This window comes from Hesperophylax consimilis, chromosome 8, assembly GCF_061612785.1.
Source record: "Hesperophylax consimilis isolate HC1 chromosome 8, BYU_Hcon_1.0, whole genome shotgun sequence".
NCBI lineage: Eukaryota > Metazoa > Arthropoda > Insecta > Trichoptera > Limnephilidae > Hesperophylax > Hesperophylax consimilis.
Genome location: NC_142843.1, coordinates 37,812,031 through 37,831,650, shown reverse-complemented (window position 1 = coordinate 37,831,650; position 19,620 = coordinate 37,812,031). Strand labels below are relative to the sequence as shown.

General features: G+C 33.4%; 2 protein-coding genes across 2 annotated transcripts in view; one reads left to right on the top strand and one right to left on the bottom strand.

The window, feature by feature from the left end:
* Positions 1-10,926, top strand: part of Rbsn-5 (Rabenosyn-5) — a 36,473-nt gene extending 25,547 nt beyond the window's left edge. Inside the window, exon 7 of the mRNA XM_089634649.1 lies at positions 10,720-10,926. Coding sequence (XP_089490775.1) covers positions 10,720-10,797 — 78 coding nt within the window. The 3' untranslated portion in view covers positions 10,798-10,926. The remainder of the gene's footprint in view (positions 1-10,719) is intronic.
* Positions 10,927-12,213: 1,287 nt separating this feature from the next.
* LOC149422010 (dynein axonemal intermediate chain 4) lies at positions 12,214-14,556 on the bottom strand. Its single transcript, XM_089634345.1, has one exon. It carries the CDS (start codon positions 14,554-14,556, stop codon positions 12,214-12,216), a length of 2,343 nt encoding a protein of 780 aa, XP_089490471.1.
* Positions 14,557-19,620: the final 5,064 nt, after the last annotated feature.

Genomic DNA, 19,620 nt, shown 5'->3' with positions numbered 1-19,620 from the left:
CGTTCAAATTTTATTTAAAAATTCTCCAATCCCCAACGCTTCTGAAGTAAAATTTTTGGGAGTAACATTTGATAGGAAACTTAAATGGTCTTCCCATATTAATAATTTAGTTACTAAATGCGAAAAAAATTTAAATATCATCAGATCCTTATCTGGCGTTTGGTGGGGAGCTCACCCTACTTGCATTAAGTTGCTTTACAACGCACTTATTCGAAGCCATCTCGATTATGCCTGCCCACTTTTTAGTACTGCCTCAAAAAATGTACTTGATAAATTAGACAAAATTCAATCTAAATCTTTGCGAATTATAACTGGAGCGATGCAATCGTCACCCATCAATTCCCTTCAAGTAGAATGTTCTGATCCTCCTCTTTATTTAAGGCGTCAACTATTTGCTGACAAATTTGTTCTTAAATGTTTAAATTCTAAATGTCATCAGGTTATCCCCAGCGTCTCGTTGTTCATTGACCCAACCCATTCATCTACAATCAGAGCTTCAACTAAACCTCTTCCTGACATCTGTAAAAATTTTAAGTCTCTCTCAGAGCTTCACATCATCCAAAATGATCTACTTCCCTTATACAAATTAAAATATAGTCACGTCACCCTATCCCCAACAATATTTGAAGGGATCGGAATCCTTAAAAGTCATTCCAATCTCCCGGCCCGAACTGTCAATAATATGTTCAATGACATTATTTCATCTAAATGGCCCAACTTTTCTCTTTTATTTACTGATGGATCCAAATCTCCCGACTCTCCTAACTGTGGTATAGGTATTAACGTTTACCACAATAATTCTAATGACAGAATATTTCATTCAATTTCAAATCAATTTTCAATATTTTCAGCCGAGTGCATTGCAATAATAGAATCTCTCAAATATATAATCAAAAATAATTTCGAACATTCCCTCGTTCTCTCTGACTCTCTCAGTTCCCTCCAAAAACTTAAATCCAGTCCTCTTCTTCATCCTGATGATCACTTTGTATGCCTTATTCGAGAGATGATAGCCTCCATTCAAAGCTCTGGTAAAACTGTAACTCTGATTTGGATTCCTGGACATGTTGGTATCATGGGTAATGATATTGCGGATGCCTTGGCAAAACAAGGAGCGTCCAACCCTGTTGTTACCCTCGTAAACCACATTCCCCTATCTGACATTTTTTCCATCATCAAAGATAGATCCCGCAATGTTTGGGCAGAGTATTGGCACATTGCTAGTCAATCCAAGGGAGCCTGCTATGCCTCAATACAAAGAACTATTCCATCAAAACCGTGGTTTCAGCAATTCCCTCATTTTTCAAAAAAAGAAATTTCTTCACTCATTCGAATGAGGATCGGACATTGTTCCGTTCCTTCCCATCTTTTTAAAATTCACGTTGTTGACTCCCCAGATTGTACATTCTGTGGTCTAGAAGTGGGAACTTTAGATCACATATTTTTTGGTTGTCCCTCTCTAAACAAATATCCTCTCTTCTATCAAGCCTTATCTAAAATTGCCTCCCCTCCATTCAACATCTCATCTCTTCTAAGTCTGAACTCGACTCCAATTTTCATTATAATTTTGAAATTTGCCCATTTAAATAAAATTAATATTTAAATTCACCTTTCATTTCTCAATAATTTTAAATGATGGCCAAGAACACCCTTGAAGGGTGAAAGCCAGAAATAATGTTAAAAAAAAAAAAAAAAAAGTCCCAATGACATGGTGAAATTTCATGGAATTACGGGATGCTCCCGATGTATCTAAAATGAAGATTATTTATTTATTATAAGAACTTGTTGAACATTTTTATATATTTTTGATAATTCATCCGCCATGCTAGGGATGTCCCTGTGTTATGGCGGGTGATATTTACAGATTGGATTTATAAAATAAGTTAATTATAAGTTATAAAGTTATGCAATTCAGATAAAAATATAAGTTAATTAGATTATACAATTAAATAATAAGTAAGTAATAAAACTATACAAATTAAATTAAATTAAAAGTTATTAAATTATACAAATTTAATTGCATTACAAATATTAAAATCATGGTTTCTAAATGTATTTATAGTAGTAAAGATGGTATTAAATATTAATAATAATTGATAATTAGTTGATAAAATTATATAATTTAATTTATGTACCAGTTTTTATAAACCATAGAAATTGATAATTAAGATGTGTTTTTGCAGATGTTTAGTTACTCTAGTGCTTAGTAGAATTATATGAATTAACAGAATTAGAACAATAGGAAGAGTGTTAAAACAGATATATATAAAAATAAAAATGGAACAATTTAAGTTCATCGAAAAGTAAAAGACACTGAGATAATCAAAATAGTTAAAACAGGTATTTGTAAAAATTAAAATGGCACAATTCAAATTCATCAAAAAAATATGAGGCATTGAGATAATCAAAATGGTTAAAACAGATGTATATAAAAATAAAAATGGAAAAATTAAAATTCATCGAAAAATAAAAGACAATGAGATAATGAAAATAGTTAAAACAGATATTTATAAAGATAAAAAGGGAACAATTTAAAATTCATTGTAAAATAAGAGAAACATAGATAATCTAAATTGTTAAAACAGATATTTGTAAAAATAAAAATGGGACAATTTAAATTCATCAAAAAATATGAGACATTGAGATAATCAAAATAGTTAAAAGAGATGTCTATATACAAATTAAGATGGAATAAAAGTTCAAAGTTCATCGACAAATAAGAGACATTGAGATAATCGAAAAAATTAAAACAGATATTTATAAAAATAGAAATGGAACAATTTAAATTCAACGAAAAATAAGAGACATTGAGATAATTGAAAAAAATTAAAACAGGTATATATAAAAATAAAATTGGTATAATTTAAATTCATCGAAAAATAAGAGACACTGAGATAAACAAAATAATTAAAACAGATGTGTATAAAAATAAAAATGAAACAATTTAAATTCATCGAAAAATAAGTGACACAATAATCAAAATAGTTAAGACAGATATCACGATTTAAAATAATAATGCATAGGAAATGGTTGAAACAATTGTTATAATTATAGTTCATGCGACAGTTAAGAGAATTATAGAAGACTTTAGTTATTTGGAGAAGTAGAGTTTTTAAAATGAATAGTATAATAATTACCAAGGGATGTAAAAAAATTAATAAATATACCACATTTAAGAGAATTAGCAAAATTAAAATTATTAAGAAAAGTGAAAAAAGTGCAAGAATAAAAACAATCACCAGGATAGACGGAATCAAGTGGTTTGAAATTATGAAATTAATTAGAATAGTTCTATCCAATTTTTGAATAGCATTATTAAGGGCGAGTTGTTTCGGAAAAAATCACGTGTGAGAAAGTCATCACAACGTCAATCCACTCAATTTTCCATAAATTGGGTTGTTTCATCGTCCGTCAAGAGAAAAGTCAACGAAATATTCATGAAAATGTGATCAGCCGAAATCGGCCGGTTAACGCGATCCGCCATTTTGAAAAAGATTGACGCATGCGCGAACGTCACAATTGCGGTCTGACATATCGTATGTGCCAATTACTGGTGATAACGACCCTCACTATTTTGGCAAATAACGCAAAGAAAACCCAACGATTAAAATTTATGAAGTTAAAGGTTTTGTGGGAAGAAGTTTAGATACCTTTTCTACATAAAATATTGTCGAAATTCGTTTTTATATCGTTGGTTTCCGTGATTTAAAATGACGAAAAAACAAAAAGTTTGTTTCTTTTGTCGACCAATATATCACAAATTATGACCAACATAGTAGCCAGGTGGCCTGGAGATACCCATCTTTTTAATAGTAGCAGCATCAAAGTAAGGTTGGAATGCGGTGAGTTTGGAGATGAAGTGATTGTTGGAGATGGTGGTTATGGAATAAAGCCATATTTACTAACACCCTTAAGGAATTCCGTTTCTCGAGAACAACATTTATATAAAGAAAGTCAGATCAGGACCAGAAATGTTGTTGAAAGAACTTTTGGAGTTGTTAAAAGATGGCTTCCAGTCCTTTCTTCATAAATTAAAATGCAGGTAGGTACAAGGGATCATTGTAACAAGATCAACCACCTGTATTCATAGACCCCATGGACGAGGTTAACGATGTACTGGTGCAAGCACCAATCTTTAACAGGGGAGATGACCACGTTCGTCAAACCCTCATTAACTCATATTTTGCCAGATTGATGGACTAATAAATAGTAAAATACTACCCAGCACAAAAAGCCCTATCTTACCTCCTTCTGTACCATTAAGCCTGTCGTCCCACGTGTCGGTAAGGAATCCACATAAGCCGAGTGCTGTAAAACCCTGCATTGCAAGAGAGGTTCCACAGTAGACCGCCTTATAAACTGTTTTCTTACTTTACTTCTCTGTGCAGAACTCGGTTTATATTGATTCTTTACCAACCCATGGGGCAACACTTTCTGCAACATCTTCCGCCTGGAGACTCGAACACATGTGTACAATCTCTTGGTACATGAGCGAAGATAATAAAAGTCTTTTGAATTTCAAAACAATAATGTCTTTATTCAAAAATAGCTGTACCCCGCCACGTGTTGCTGTGGCTCAGTCTGTTTTACCTGTAACAGGTGTCATCTAAATAATGTAGGTATATAAAAACACACGCATATTTGAATGCAACATTGTGTCTAAATTTCAAAGCAATCAATGAAGAACTTTCAGAGATTTTCAACAAACGACCATTTACATATATTCAGAGATAGATAGTTAACATGTACTAAATAATTAATGTAATGATAAATCTTCTATTTATTTTATACTTTAATGTTTATAAACTTAGTAAATTACTTTGTTTATTAATAGAGAATACATACCTACTATTAGAAATGTTTTGAACAACTATCTCACATATACATATATTATGTAATATGCATTGGATCGTTATTGAATGTGAATAGCTTAAGTGTAACTGCATAGGTACTCCTACAAAATTTCATAAAATAAATAGAGTACCAAGATGTAGTATATTCTTTTATTTGTATTTTACATAAGTGAGGAACAAAATATATCAAAATAATATAACAAATTAAAATAAAAGAGAAAATAAGTAAGGCACCTACCTACACTGTAGAAATTGAAAAAAAATGAATAAATCTGAAGGTTGCGGGTTCAATTTCCATCAGCGGCATTTATTTTTTCTCAGAGTTTATTTATTTTTAAATATGTATGGGTGTTTCAGACTAATATTTACTGATTATAATAATTTGTTAATATAAATTCAGTAAAAAATAAGAAAATAAAGGTTTAAAATAATATTTATGGTATTTTCCAATTATGTTCTAAATCCTGTATTAACAATTAGTTAATGTTAATTAAGTATTAATCTTAAGTGTACCGTACCATACCGTCTACAGTACCATACTTATCTACCAGGTAACTATGGTACTGTATATTATCTCCATATATAGTTAGTAATAACATAGATCATTCTAGAAATGTATTACATAGTAAATCACATCAAGGTCGCTGTAGCGACTTGATTAGCGATTGTGATTATTTATTTTTTATTAATGCCCTGAAAAAAGTAAAATTATACCAGAATACTCTCTCGGAAGAAAGAATAATTTACAGCAAAAATACATACTTATACAATGGGAAAAAAACATTTAAGAACATAGTATAATGGACTAGTTAATTGTGTGCGAATGCATTCATTCATCTTTTTCTAACAATAATTGACAATAATTGAAAAACATTAGAAAGAACACAAAAGATTATACGGCCCATAAAGTAAAGGTCACACAGCATTAAAAATATGCATAATATAAAAACCTGGACATGCCGTGCATGATATTGCATAAAATGCATTTTTTTAAATTTACAGTTTTAAAAGGAAAGAAAAGAAAAATGCGGTCTTACTGGAGTACCCCGTCGTAAGTACACAATGTACATTTGTTAGTATTATCATGTAATATAATGTAGGTAATTGTGAAGCCAGAAAATACTTCATAAGAATTGTGTACATAAAAAAGAGAAAAATTATTAAAATTAATATTAGTACATTAAAGAATTCACCCAGTAGATAGTGAACAGAGGGGAATAAACTGCTTTCATCTCAGTTTAGTTTTAGCATGACTCCGATATTACTCGTTCTTGTCTCAATAATCCAATTTTTTTTTAAACCGGAAATCGGTATGTATAATAGGGGGCGCTTCTGTCAAAAGGGTTGGATTTGGATGCTTCAACAACATGAGAATACATTAACTAATCAGATTATTATCTTAAATAAAGCAACGATAGTGAAATACAAATATTTTGTACTAAAATCTACTAATAGTTTGTTTGAAAACTTGTATTAAGTCAGTCAACAAATTCGTTTACATTTAAAGGAGATGAAATTGCCCTTAGGATTGAGGTTTCTGGGGCGCTGCTATCAAAACGGTTGGATTTGGATGCATTAACAACATAAGAATACATTAATTAATCAGATTAATTTCTTAAATAAAGCAACGATAATGTAAAATAATTGCTTTACACTACACTCTACTAACATCTTATATAAAATCATTCGACAAATTCGCTTACATTTAAAAGGAGAGGAAATAGGTTTTTAGATCGTTGGTTCTGGGGCGCTGCTGTCAAAGGGGTAGGAGTAGGAAGCTTAAAAAAATGTGAAAATGCATTAATTAACCAGATTATCTTAAATGAAGAACTAATATAAAACTAGGAAACATTGTAGTAATAGTTAGTAAACTGCAGTCAACACCATAATAAACCTCAGCTATGGCGCTAACCAAACTCCCACCTTCTTCCACCACCAGCTAGCTCCTGCAGCACCAAAGTGCTGACGTCATCGTCAAACACGCTAGGGAGTCCGTCAATCGAAGTAGCCACTATGCTCCGCATAAAATTTGTGTCCACCGCTAGTCCTCTCCTGAATTTCTCTGCTACCGTCCTTGAAGCATTATTAAAAGTCAATTAATAAACATATATACCTGCATGAATTAAACAAAGCATCAGGGCAACGAATTACTAAATATAACAGTTCATTTAACAGCATTATGGCGTTAAGATTAATACCAATTAAGAAATATATTCCAACTTGCCTTGCCCGACGCTTCATATTTTCAAACCGAGCTCGGAGCTGTTTGACAGAATCCATCGCCATTGAAATCGGATATAAGAGTAAGTCATGTCGCCTCTCGTTGTTTGAAGATGACTGCGTCGGTCTTTTTATTGGTGAGAATATGGCTATACTTCCTCACCAACATTGCATTGTTTCCTGAAAACACATTTCATATTTATAAGTAACAAGATCGTACAAGGAATTGCTGATCTCCTGTAATTGCTGAAACCTGTCTCATTGCACAGAAACACCTGGTAATATTACAAGCGATAATTATATAGAGGTATCGCAAATGTTTTCATTATGATCGTTTATGTTGTTTAGAAGACGAAACTCTACATAATATTATCAAGCTTTACATTGGGATTTAGGAAAACAAAATGCCTCACGTACCTATACGGTTACAAACATGTGTATTATTTATTCATAAATTTCATATTTATTATGGAAAAAGGGTATAATTTACAATACTTACAGTAAGTTTGGATCCATTTTAAGTTTTCAACATTTGAGACAATAAACAATCACAAAATACAGGCAGTCTAACAACGCGACGGCGGGAAAAAGTTTTGACAGATTGATAAAAATACGAGGTGTTGCCAGCGTAAAAATAATTCCTGTCTCGCAAAAAAATTATTCTCTGCAATAATTGCCCGATTCGGCGGGGAACACTGGAACGGATTATTCAAATATAACGGAAGCTTTTTCGGAGTTGAAACAACCCAATTTGTATTTGAATAAAATCGACGTGAAGATTATATTACATTTGAATAGAACTCGGGAATCTGAATAATTGTTCAGCTTTTCCGAAACAACTCGCCCTAAGAGAAGTTGAGTGAGGTAATTGATTTAAGTAAGATAATTTTATTTGATGATATGATAGGATTAGGATTATCATGGAAATATAAGGAGTTTATTTAGTTGAAATTATTTTATAATTTAAAACAATTGAATGTATCACATGTATCATACGACATAAAGTAATTGAGAAATTAAAAATATTTAAGTAAATTAAGTTTGGTATAATAATTCGATAAATTAGCACAGTGGAAATAAATGTATGAATTGGAATAATTGTAGAATAGAATATAGAATAGAACATAGAATATATATAGAAAAGAATATTTGAGTGATTTAAAATGATCAGATAAAGGGGAATTATGGAGCAAGTTACGATAAATATTTGAAGCAAGTTGATTAGTTTAGTAAGATTATTAATAATTATAGATAGATTTGTGATGTGAGCAAAGCTGACTGAGAAAAGAAAATAAATAAAAATCATATAGTTAATGGATTTTTTTTGTAGACTTCCAGTCACATTTTTTTAATGTCCGATTCATACGAGATTCTAAGGATTTTAGAGTCCTCAGACTTACGAACATACACCTGACCATTTTTTGTCCATGTGAATTTATAGTTTTTTATTTTTGCCTGTTGTTTTGTTTGAGCCAGGAGGAATTTTTTTCTTGAAGTTAGGTGGTCGGATATATAGATGGGTGTACTGTGACCCATTTGAGTATGTGGTAGTCCTATGGATGAAGCAGTAATTCGGCCTTTGGTTTTAATGTGTTCTTTTAGTTTAGCCAGGAATAAATCTCTCATTAGTTTAGAGCTGAGGGTGATTATTATATCTCTTGGTTTTGAACGAGAATCATCGGAGCGGTTTCTGCCTCCCATCCGCACCACAGAGGTCGCGTCTTCGGGCTGTACTACCGATTTTATGACGTTTGTGGATAAGTTGTGAAATATAGTAACTAGATTTTCATGTGGATTTTCCGGGAAGTTGCGCAATTCTAGGTTGTTCGACTGAGACTCGTATTCCTGATTATCAATTTTATTCTCCAGGTACTCCACTGTTTTTTTGAGGTCTTGTTGTTCTTTTTTGAATGTTTCGAATTCAGTTTCAATTTTTTGGTTTTGGATTATGGTTAGATCGATTTTTTTTATTAGGTCATCGTATTGTTTGCTGATGAAGTCAATACTTTTTTGCGTTTCTCCTTTGAATAATTCGATTTGTGTTAAGATTTCTTTTTTAATGTTATCCATTTTTTTATCGATGTGTTGAGTTATTTTTTCAATTTTTATTTCATCGAGTTCAAGCGCACTTTTGCCTCTAGTTGTCATTGTTATATTAGGTAATGTGAAGTTGGTTAAATTTTAAGTGAGTTATTTATTGGAATAGGTTATTTATAATTTTTATTTGAATAATTTATGCTTTTGTTGATTTTATTTATTAACTTGTAGTGACATCTGTGGCCAAGACTTTGCAGTAGTGCTTTTGATTATAAATAAAATAAAAATAAAAATCCTGTTGGTTTGATTGAGATTCGAACGTCCGCCCTACCCGTCGATATTAATTTCAACTGGTGTGACCGATTTATCCACAGGACTACTCCCGAGTTAAGAGTTTGCGACAGTATAGTTCTTTATATTATATTATAAATTGCCTTTGGAAGATGACAATGTTATTTTAGATTTTTAGTTTTCACTGTTCAACTGTTTTTCATAAACAATTAACTATTGTTTTTTGTTTGTTTTATATGATATTCACTTTCACTGTATTCTTCACATCCACTAATTTCTTTGACTAATCCAGGTTACGACAGTTTATTAGTAAAACTTTAGTGTTGGGAATAAAAACAATGATTTTAAATTATTAAACTAAGCAACTGAGTCTAAAAACATCAATTTCAAACTGAAATAACACTTCCACAGAATAAATCGTGGACGATTAATCCAATAGTATCACTTTTCACTTGTTAATTTGCGTTTTTTGTTGTTTTTTTAGATATTTTAAACAGGACTTTTGACAGATTACGTCGTGATTGTTATTGTTGTAAAATATATGTGAAGTTGTCGTAAAGAGAATATATTTTTGAAGTTGTCGTAAAGAGAAATACCATTTTAGAAAATAGAAAAAATCATCTGAAATGTTTGTTTTTGAAATAAACATTGATATTTCTAAAAAAATATTTTTTTAATATCACACATGAAATGTAAAAAAAAAACTCACTGCGGTATTTTCACTCGAAATGTCCATGATTTCAAAAAATTTTTATTTTTGTAAAACACATTCCTTTTGTGTAGGCAATTAGTAAGAAAACTGTCACCTTGCTTTTTATGCCGTTTATACAATAAAAAAATATAAATAATTTTTTAACTTTCTACTGTCAATGAAAAAATCCCGCCAATTCGTAATTTTTTTTCCATGTAATCTTCTACATAAAGTTTTTCACCGATTGCTTTGAAATTTTGACACAACGTTTCCAATCCAATACATGTGTGGGTTAATGTACCTATATTATATAGATGTCACCTGTGACAGGTAAAAACTTGTTTTTTTTTTTAAAACAACATCATCTGTTTGACAAACATGCTTTTTTTTTTTTTTAAACAGAGCCATCTGTTAGACTTAAAAGCAACATGCGCTATTGTTTCTCCATCTGCACAGACAGACTAAGCCACAGCTACGCGTAGCGTGGTACAGCTAGTTAAGTATAAATATGTGAGACAAACTGAGAAGAATAATTATTTATCTTTTCCAATGACGAACAAATCCTTCCGATACCTGCGGTCCAAAGTTTCACAACAGACTTAATTGAATAATTTGTATTTTTTCCAGGTGGCAATATTGGAAAGGAATCTGAAAGAACTGAAACACGAGTACTATTTGCAACAAAACCAAGGGGCCGAACACTGATATTACCTACATAAAAAGCAATTTTAATATATTAATTACTGTTAGAACACGATATTGTATAATATAACTATCCATTTCCAATATTTATTATGGGCTCTCTTGCACAACTTTCCCAGCTAATAAATTATGTACCACTCTTTTATCTTATGTATTTATTTCTACACTGTTTGCATTAAGATTTGTTTTATAATGCAACATGAAAGTCCCACGAAAGGGCCAGCGTGTCTATAGACCTGTCCACACACTGCGCTTCTAGCATTCGGGCCACTTCCCAAACAACAAAAAAATTCCAGTCAAAAGGGAAAACAAAATCAATTGTGACTGTAATAATTCAACTATTACTACTATAATGTTCAACTATTGCTTGATACTTGAACGATCGTCTGGTCAAGAGTTAAGGAAACGGGATAAAATCTGAGAACCAATTTATATATCCACTCCAGCAATTTTTGGCATACTATAGTGTGCAAAAACGATTTAAGCGATCGTTTGTCATAATGTGCCAAATTTATAGAACCTAACCTTAATATGGGATAAATGGTGAAAACTATATGGATTCATCGGTTTTAAACCGCAGGAAGCAGTTCATGTTTCTATAATAATATTTTGAAGAATGATATTAATTAAATATTTTAGTAAATGTGTATGCAACAAATCGATCGAGTCGTTATATAATATGAGTCGTAAACACCTATGCAAAGAACCTCGCGTGCCGCAGATCGATGGACTGAGTCATGCGTCACACGTTTTGCGGTGTCAGGACGGAGCATATGGAACTTCCAAATGGGGCAATGTGAAGAAGGAAAAATGAGAAGGGAAGAGGGAGATTGGAAAATGCCTGGCTGTTCGAATCCAGCTCTATCTTATCTTGTCTTGTGAAATCTTATTTAATTTAATGTAAGTCTCAAAGGTGTAACATTATTTTCTCTTCCAATTGGAAGTAGGATACCATCTTGGTTATTTTTGCCTTCTTGAAATCTTTGTTTATCAGAATAGTTGTAGTATCACAGAATACAATATAGAATTTAAGATTCTCACACCACTTAAAATATCTGCCCTGGCGATAGATAATATAAGGCTGTCCGAAATTTTGGATCAAGAATAAGGAAGAAGCAAAACAAGGCACACAAAATTCAACCAACGTAATAAAATACTTTATTTTGACTAAAAGTAAACTATACTGTAAAAACACACGCACACTATCCAAAGTCTAACTGCAAAACAGGATAAGATGTACATGACGGAGGAGGAAGGAGTCTTGGGAGGCCTAAACATACTATAATAGGGCGAACATGCAAAGGAAAACATGAAATCCAAAGCTAAATGTACTGCAGTCAGGACTTTGATCAGCTTTGATCAAAAACAGGTAATTATTTTACAAAAGTTTATAAAATACGTAGGTAATACATGACAATACTATTTTGTATGCTTCTTTGCCTTTGTAATTTTTTCCAATAGTTCAGGTCTAATGAGCAATATTTTGTGCAAAGTATTTTCGAGAATTTCGTACTGGTCTTCCGCAGGTTTGCAAACCCCCAAGAGAGCGTACATGTGAACCCCTCCCATGACATCTGATATGATTAAGTTTTTTCCATTTTCCGTAAAAAGTACCCTGGATAGCTTTGATACTTGGGCCGGTAATTCTATGACCAGGGTTGCTGTGTCTATCTTCTGTTGGATGTTCCATATGTAGACGGATGTTCCACTCACAGCGGCAATGATTGTGGAATGCGTCGGGCAGAATACTGCCCCTGTGACGGGGTTCATATCTGTGGTTAGTACAACAAGCGGTGCGTCTACATTCTCCCTCCATATCTTAACCGTCCAATCGGCTCCACAAGTTAGGAATATCTTCTGACAATAATTAGAAAATTGCATTTCATATACCGGACCGTCATGAGCTAAAAAGAAGCTAATGTGTTGATTCAAATAATTCTTAGAACATTTATAAATATAACCATCCGATGTTCCAACGAAGTATATACTGTCTAAACTCGGATGAGGACAGTAAAAGTGACAGATCGTGTTTCTAACGATGGGAATTTCATTTTTCAAACACCAATCTTCCTCATAAATACTTTTCACATTCCCCTCTGTTTGAATTATTCTCATAATTGATTTACAGACAAAGTCTTTAGTTTTGGTTTGCATGAAACGGTTAATTCTGCCGTCCTGTCCTATGGCTAGCACTTGTTCAACGTCAGAGTTGTAGTCTACTGCGTAATACCATGTCACGTACCAAACAGGTTGAAATGTCGGTGAAGAGTTTCGGCTACTTTTAGCTATGACATGTTTATTGTACGATGTAATATCTACAATGCGCACGTCTCCACTATAAAACCCGGCGGCCAATAAATTGGGATTGGTTTTTGAAAAAGCTAGGCTTGTCAAGGGGGTATCAAATTTCCACAATCTTTCAGGCTGAGTGGGATTCTTTATACTCCAAATACATATTATTCCACTAATAACCTCAGAATACAAAAATTTGCCATAACCAACAGCAATGATATCTGAGTTGCCGGTATTTATGCACATTGCTGTAACAGTCCTATTTTCAATTTTGAAATAGCTGAACACCCAAAGGAACATTAATTCATAATCATAACTAGCTTCACAAACATCATCATCCGATCTGACGAGTCCTTTAAAGTCCTCTTGTTCTACTTTAAAATTGTTGTTTGCGATGATTCTTTCCATCATCATGACGGCATCGAAGAATGCTGTGCTGCTGAGAATGGATTTAATTTTTAACTCCTCCTTCGTTAACTGCGCATCTTCCCGAGCCTGATTAGGGTCGACAATATTGTCCTCACTCGACATTTTAATTAATGTATCACTTGTTTTAACTCCGTAAGAATCAAACATATCCCAGACAGAAGCGAATGCAGAATTATTAGCTTTCTCCACTCTGGGAGCAATTGTGTGTCTAGTTTTTCGAATGCACGCCAATGTTTGTGCTTCCGTTGTGACAGTCTTACGGTTGCGTCCCTTTCCTATGGTGAGGTAATCGTAGCTTTCATTTTCTTTCTCGACAGAGTCTCCTTCGGCACTTCCTTTCATTACCGTCACACTCGCTAATTCAAATAAGAAAATTGTTTCAGTTTCCTCTAAGAAAAGTCGTATTTCTGACGGAAAAATCATTTTGGAAGACATTTTGGGAAGCCACATAGCCGAAGGAGCTTTCGTGTCTAAATCTTCGTCTACTTGATTCCCGACATTGCAGGCGACAAAGTCAACTTTAAGGTCATCTAAGCTGACGTTGGCTGTGATGCGCTTGGGAGCATCTTGATCGCCAATGAATTGGACTTGTGAGGGGGGTCGGCTCACCTGGCTGATCTGACTCACTCGGGACCTTCGTTCAGAAAGGTTGCCGCCTTCGAACTCTAGATCAAACTTTCCAATATTGTTTTTGTGTTCCTTGCTTTGTATTCTATTTGGTGTGACATCAATATTTTCATGCAATACTATTACTACAGGTTCTCGAGTTTTTTCATAAACAGTGTCTTCATGTTCGATATTAAAGCTCTCTACAATCCTTGTTCTCCGTTTAGCGCTTGTGCGCTTAAAGCTGAGTACACTACCCACTGAGACCGAGGTGGCATTAGAACGAGTGGAGAGATCTTTGGAGTGAGTGATGGATATTAAATCCCCGGAGGTATCCTTGAATGCAACCCGAGATGGTTCCTTGGACGGCGGAACTACACCTTGCTTGGACCCTGTGGGACTTGGTCCGGGCGGTGATCCTTTGGGAGAAACCATATGTTAATGATTAGTTAATGGATTTAAACATTTAAAAAAATATATTACAGTGTGAAATAGTAATGTACAAACTGTCATTTCAGAATTTCAAACGACTGTTCCAAATTTGTAATATCGAAAAATTAGTTTTTATTAAATAATCTAATAATTAAGTAGGTACCTTCCTAAGTTCTTAAATTAAAAATATGGTGTCTGGAATATATTTTTAAATACTGGGGTAGGTACCTACATATCCTAATAGAGCAGATGAAAAGATAGGCAAAAGATGTTGCTCCAAATCAGAGCTTTAGTGTTAGTTGGTTCCAGTTGGTTCAATCTTCTGGCTGTTTGTGTCCCCCTGGTCAAAATATAGTGAAACAATTTATATTAATTTTAATAGTATCATATTTACCAAGATTTTGTGTTTCCTTAGATACAAAAATAAACCACCTTAGATGTATGTCACAATTATTCTCAACCTGTCGATTGTTTAATTTCTACTGTCTGCAATCAAATTGATTAACAACTCGTTTCCATGGAATTGATGGTGAATCACCCTTTATTTACCCATAGCTCTTTCCAGGGGTGGCAAATATTTCGTTAATCTTCCACCCCGCAAATAAGATGGTAAACTTACGGAAATCCAAACTTCCATCACATTCTAAAAGTTTGATTTTTGCATTGGTTAAATATTGGTTTCCAATATTTAAGTACCTACTTGGAATAAGCAAGTAAATAAAAATCATAAAATATCTCGGGGTAGTAATGGATGAAAATCTTAGATGTGACCTTCATATCAAAGGTATCACGGAAAAGTTTACAAAACTTATATATTTCTTTAAAAATCTAAGAAATGTGGTAAATAAAAAGGACATAATTCTCGTATAGAATATAGAATTATACGATGGGGATCTGCTGTATCTAAGTATATTCATAACCTGAAAACAATTCAAAAAGGAATCATAAAGACCATACTGAAAGTACCCATAAGAACGCATTCGATTGAAAATTTCAATAGTTTTGATGTACCAAATGTACAACAAATATATACTAAAAATATACTACAGAAACTATTAAAAAATACTGAATCCCCTACAATACCGCGTATTTATCAAACAAGGTCAAATCACAATGACAAAAAATATTCCACATTCGGACAAAGAAATTACATATATAAAAGCTATACAAATAGTCCAATAAATATATTTTATACCCCACAACGTCCCTCCCCCAGATATAAAGCGAATATAAAATATGAATGATTACAAATCAATAATAAAAATCTGGTTGAAAGAGATTAATGAAAAAAAATCTGACAAAACATTTAAAACGATATAGAAAACTAGTATAACAGAAATAAATAACTTTAGTCCGCCTCAGAGCAGGTCCCCTACCCCTAGTGAGGAGGACTAAGAAATACAATTTACTATACATATATTCACTATAATATCTTGTATATACAATGTTTAAATAGTCGCTATAATAAAAAAGTAGGTATTTAGTATTTAGAATAAAATAATATTAGTAAGTACCTACTGTAAAGAGTATCGATTTTGAATAGGTATAATTCCAACTGCAATAAAACAAACTCGGAACCACTGAAGAAATCTATAGTTATCCCACCCCTATTCCAGTTCGAAAAAGAAACTTAGTAAAGCGATGATAAAAATTCTACTTACCAAGAAGACGAATAAAAACTGATTATCTTCGATTAATAAAATTCGAACCATGCAATAATTTTCGAAATGTAATGCTTCGTTCCTTCTAAGGTTCATAGAAAATATATTTTCCACGAACTGTGCATTCCTTCGTTCGGCTCATAGATTTAAGAATGGACCTAAAAGCCCTGGACGGAGCAATTCGACAACAATTTGAAGCCGCGGGGTGAGGGGAAAGATGTATGGAATTGCCAAAATTTACTTAATTTTTTTAAGGACGTATCCCATTCCTTGTGTCATCAAATACTCAAAAAATAATCATAAGCCGATATAACTGCATTAACAACACAAAAAGAAAATAATAATGGTTCATGCACCACTTTGCATACAAATCAGTTCAAAAGTAGTCATACAAGATGACTGCCAGGCTATTTCCCCTCACCCTATATTTGGCTTCAATGTCATTCATACAAAATCGCACTAATATTTTTTCCAGGGCTTTTCATCACAATCTGTTTAAAATTAAACCCGATACTAGTGATGGGCATAATCGATACATTTAGATCAGAGGTTCCCAAACTTTTTTGCCCCGTAGACCACTTGCCAAATTTTTTTTTTCCATAGACCCCCTGCCTGCTGAATATTGAATTTTCCTAAAACTATTAACGTCCCATGTGATAATCATTTATTTTTTTCGTAAAAAGATTCCCTTCCCTTGCCTGTCCAACAACCGGGTGGCGGTATAGTTCCTCTGTCTTTACAATGTGCAGACAGGGGCGCCCTTGTGAGGTATTACACCAAATGAAAATGGAGCAGGATAAGCAACGCGAATTTCTTTCAGTAGCTGGCCCTACAGAACTGCCCCTTAAGTTCTTTGTCAGTGCTTATTCTGGTCAGTTCTTCTTGTCACATGATATCCGATTCTTCAACGTTCCATTTCCATAAGTCAAAATGTCCTCAAACTTAGTTTTGAAGTCTGTGTGTATTTGCATTATTTGTAAGTGCATTTAAATGTTGAACGTCATTATTATCCTGGACGTTTTTCAAAACCAAGTTGGGGAACTAGGGAAATTCACGGCTTCCAATGTGCAATGTTTTGCTTGAATATATTTATTATGACGAGAAAAGCAACGTAGACTCTATTTATATACCTCAATTAACAACTTTACGAAATATAAAAATACAAATATCAAATAAGTAATTTCTCAGTCTATATTATATTTGCGTTAGGTCTATTGTGTCATTTACGGAACTCCTAAATGTCGACTTGAGGTAAATGGGGGTCCGCTCGTATGTACCCCCATTTGAATCCCGATACAAGCCCCCCAGCAAGCCGATATCGACCCCTGGGGCTCCATATAGACCACTTTGGGAACCTCTGATTTAGATGATCAAATTATCAGATTCCGAAACATTAAAAAAATTGATAAAATTTTTAAAAATAATCGCTGAAATTCGCTAATTCTCAAAAAATATGACGCCAGTTGGGTGTTGATTGATAAACCCATTAAATATCTACTGATGAAATAAATAGGTTGACAACCCGTTAAATAAGTTCCTTCGATCGGCTCTGGACCCAGTGGTTGCGGGATCCAAACAAATCAATTTCAAATCCCAACATGAGGGGAAAATACCATAGTATCGCGCTGGTGGGAGACAACCTTCAGAATCGGATGGTTTCTTGAAATGGCTTCACCTATCTTTATATCTCCTCCCCCCTATTCCATTCAGTCTCACAACATTCCATAGGATGCCATAGTTACATTAACTCCGGGCAATTTATTTCAAAAACGATCTAAAACCACCAATTCACATTAAGAAAGGGCACATTTTAAATAGTGATGGAACATTTTTTATTCGTAAACGTAAAAAAACACTGTGAAAATACCCTATTTCAAGTAATGATGTTGTCTGCCACAATAATACGAAGAAATTTCACATGTTTCACAAATTACGTTAATTACAGCACGCTGAGGACAGAACTTTTAGAAATTTTGTAAAAAACCGAAGATATTTGAGTCCAAATGTTGATGTTTGCGGCCAGCCGAAAAGATCGTGACATCACGGTACTGTAGTACCGCCATTCGAATTACGAATTGTACTGAATCGTGTCTCGTTTACTTTGCATACGTTTTACTCAAGTTCACGTTGAAAATTCATAACTTTGTCATTTTTGGAGATATCGGAAAACTATTTTTTTATTAATTAACTCTTTAACTAAAGTACATTTTCCCTTTCAGGGTCTGATTCAAATAAGTGAATACCGCTAACGGCGTGTTGTGTTCCCACAAACAATTCTCCAACTTGTCGTGGAAGGAGATTTTAAATAATAGGTTCTTGTGTTTAAATCAGGGATTTATGAATACTTCGCGTATTACAATGGTGACTCGATAGTCCACCTAACTAGAAGCTGGCTAAATGGGATCTGGTTTGTCTGGGAGCATTCTCACTGGCCCTGGCGACTACTGGCCACTAGCTGCCATCTTACGGACTTCCAAGCAAGCTTTTTGCACTGCCCCCTATGAGTGCATCTGTGAAGCTCTTAACCAACTCACTTCTCAACACGGCGCTAACACCTAAGCCAAATCCCAATTGGATAGGACCGAGATTTATTTCGTATACTGTAATTTTTAAATATAATACAATCAAATTTCAGAGACATGCGGATATGTGGTTATCACCAAAAATTGATAGAATGTATTGTTACAACCCCATTTCTCACTTCAACATTTACCTTCGGATATTCAGTTTAAATAAATGAAAGTCGAAATCTAAAACAAAGTATTTATACATATCTACATCTAAAAAATAAATAATTTCTCTGCTATAATAAATCACTATTAGTCAGTTGTAATAATGTATATCCTTTCAGCCAATAGGCCATTACGGAATTCAACATAAACAACACACCTCAAAGGAACCTCCTTTGAGGTTTTGACGTATTGTTGTATGCTTTGGTAAAGGTTAAATACCATTCTTCCCCTCGTCTGGTATCTACTGGTCAGTATACACGGTGTCCGGAAACTCTTAGTACAAGCGGGAAACTGGTAAATCTACAACACATATTTAGTTGCTTTTGTAGTACAACTTTTTAGATACATTTATTCGAATTTTGATTTTGTTTTATTGATTGAATTAATAAAATGGAATCTTGCAAATGGAAATTGACCCACTTCATGAAATCCAATCGAGCTGAAGCATTGTTCATGACAATGTATAGTTAATATATTAACTACTGTAAGTCCCACAGATAGAATTAAACTAATTGAACTATTGTAATATATATTAACTACTGTAAGTCCCATAAAACGGTTCAATCCTCAGTCGAACCATTTAAAAAAAAAACATTTTGAATGTTCACAGCAGCTTGAGAGCCAGTCCCTTGGGAAGAAGGTTCATCCCTCCGCAAAACTGAACTTGAAATATT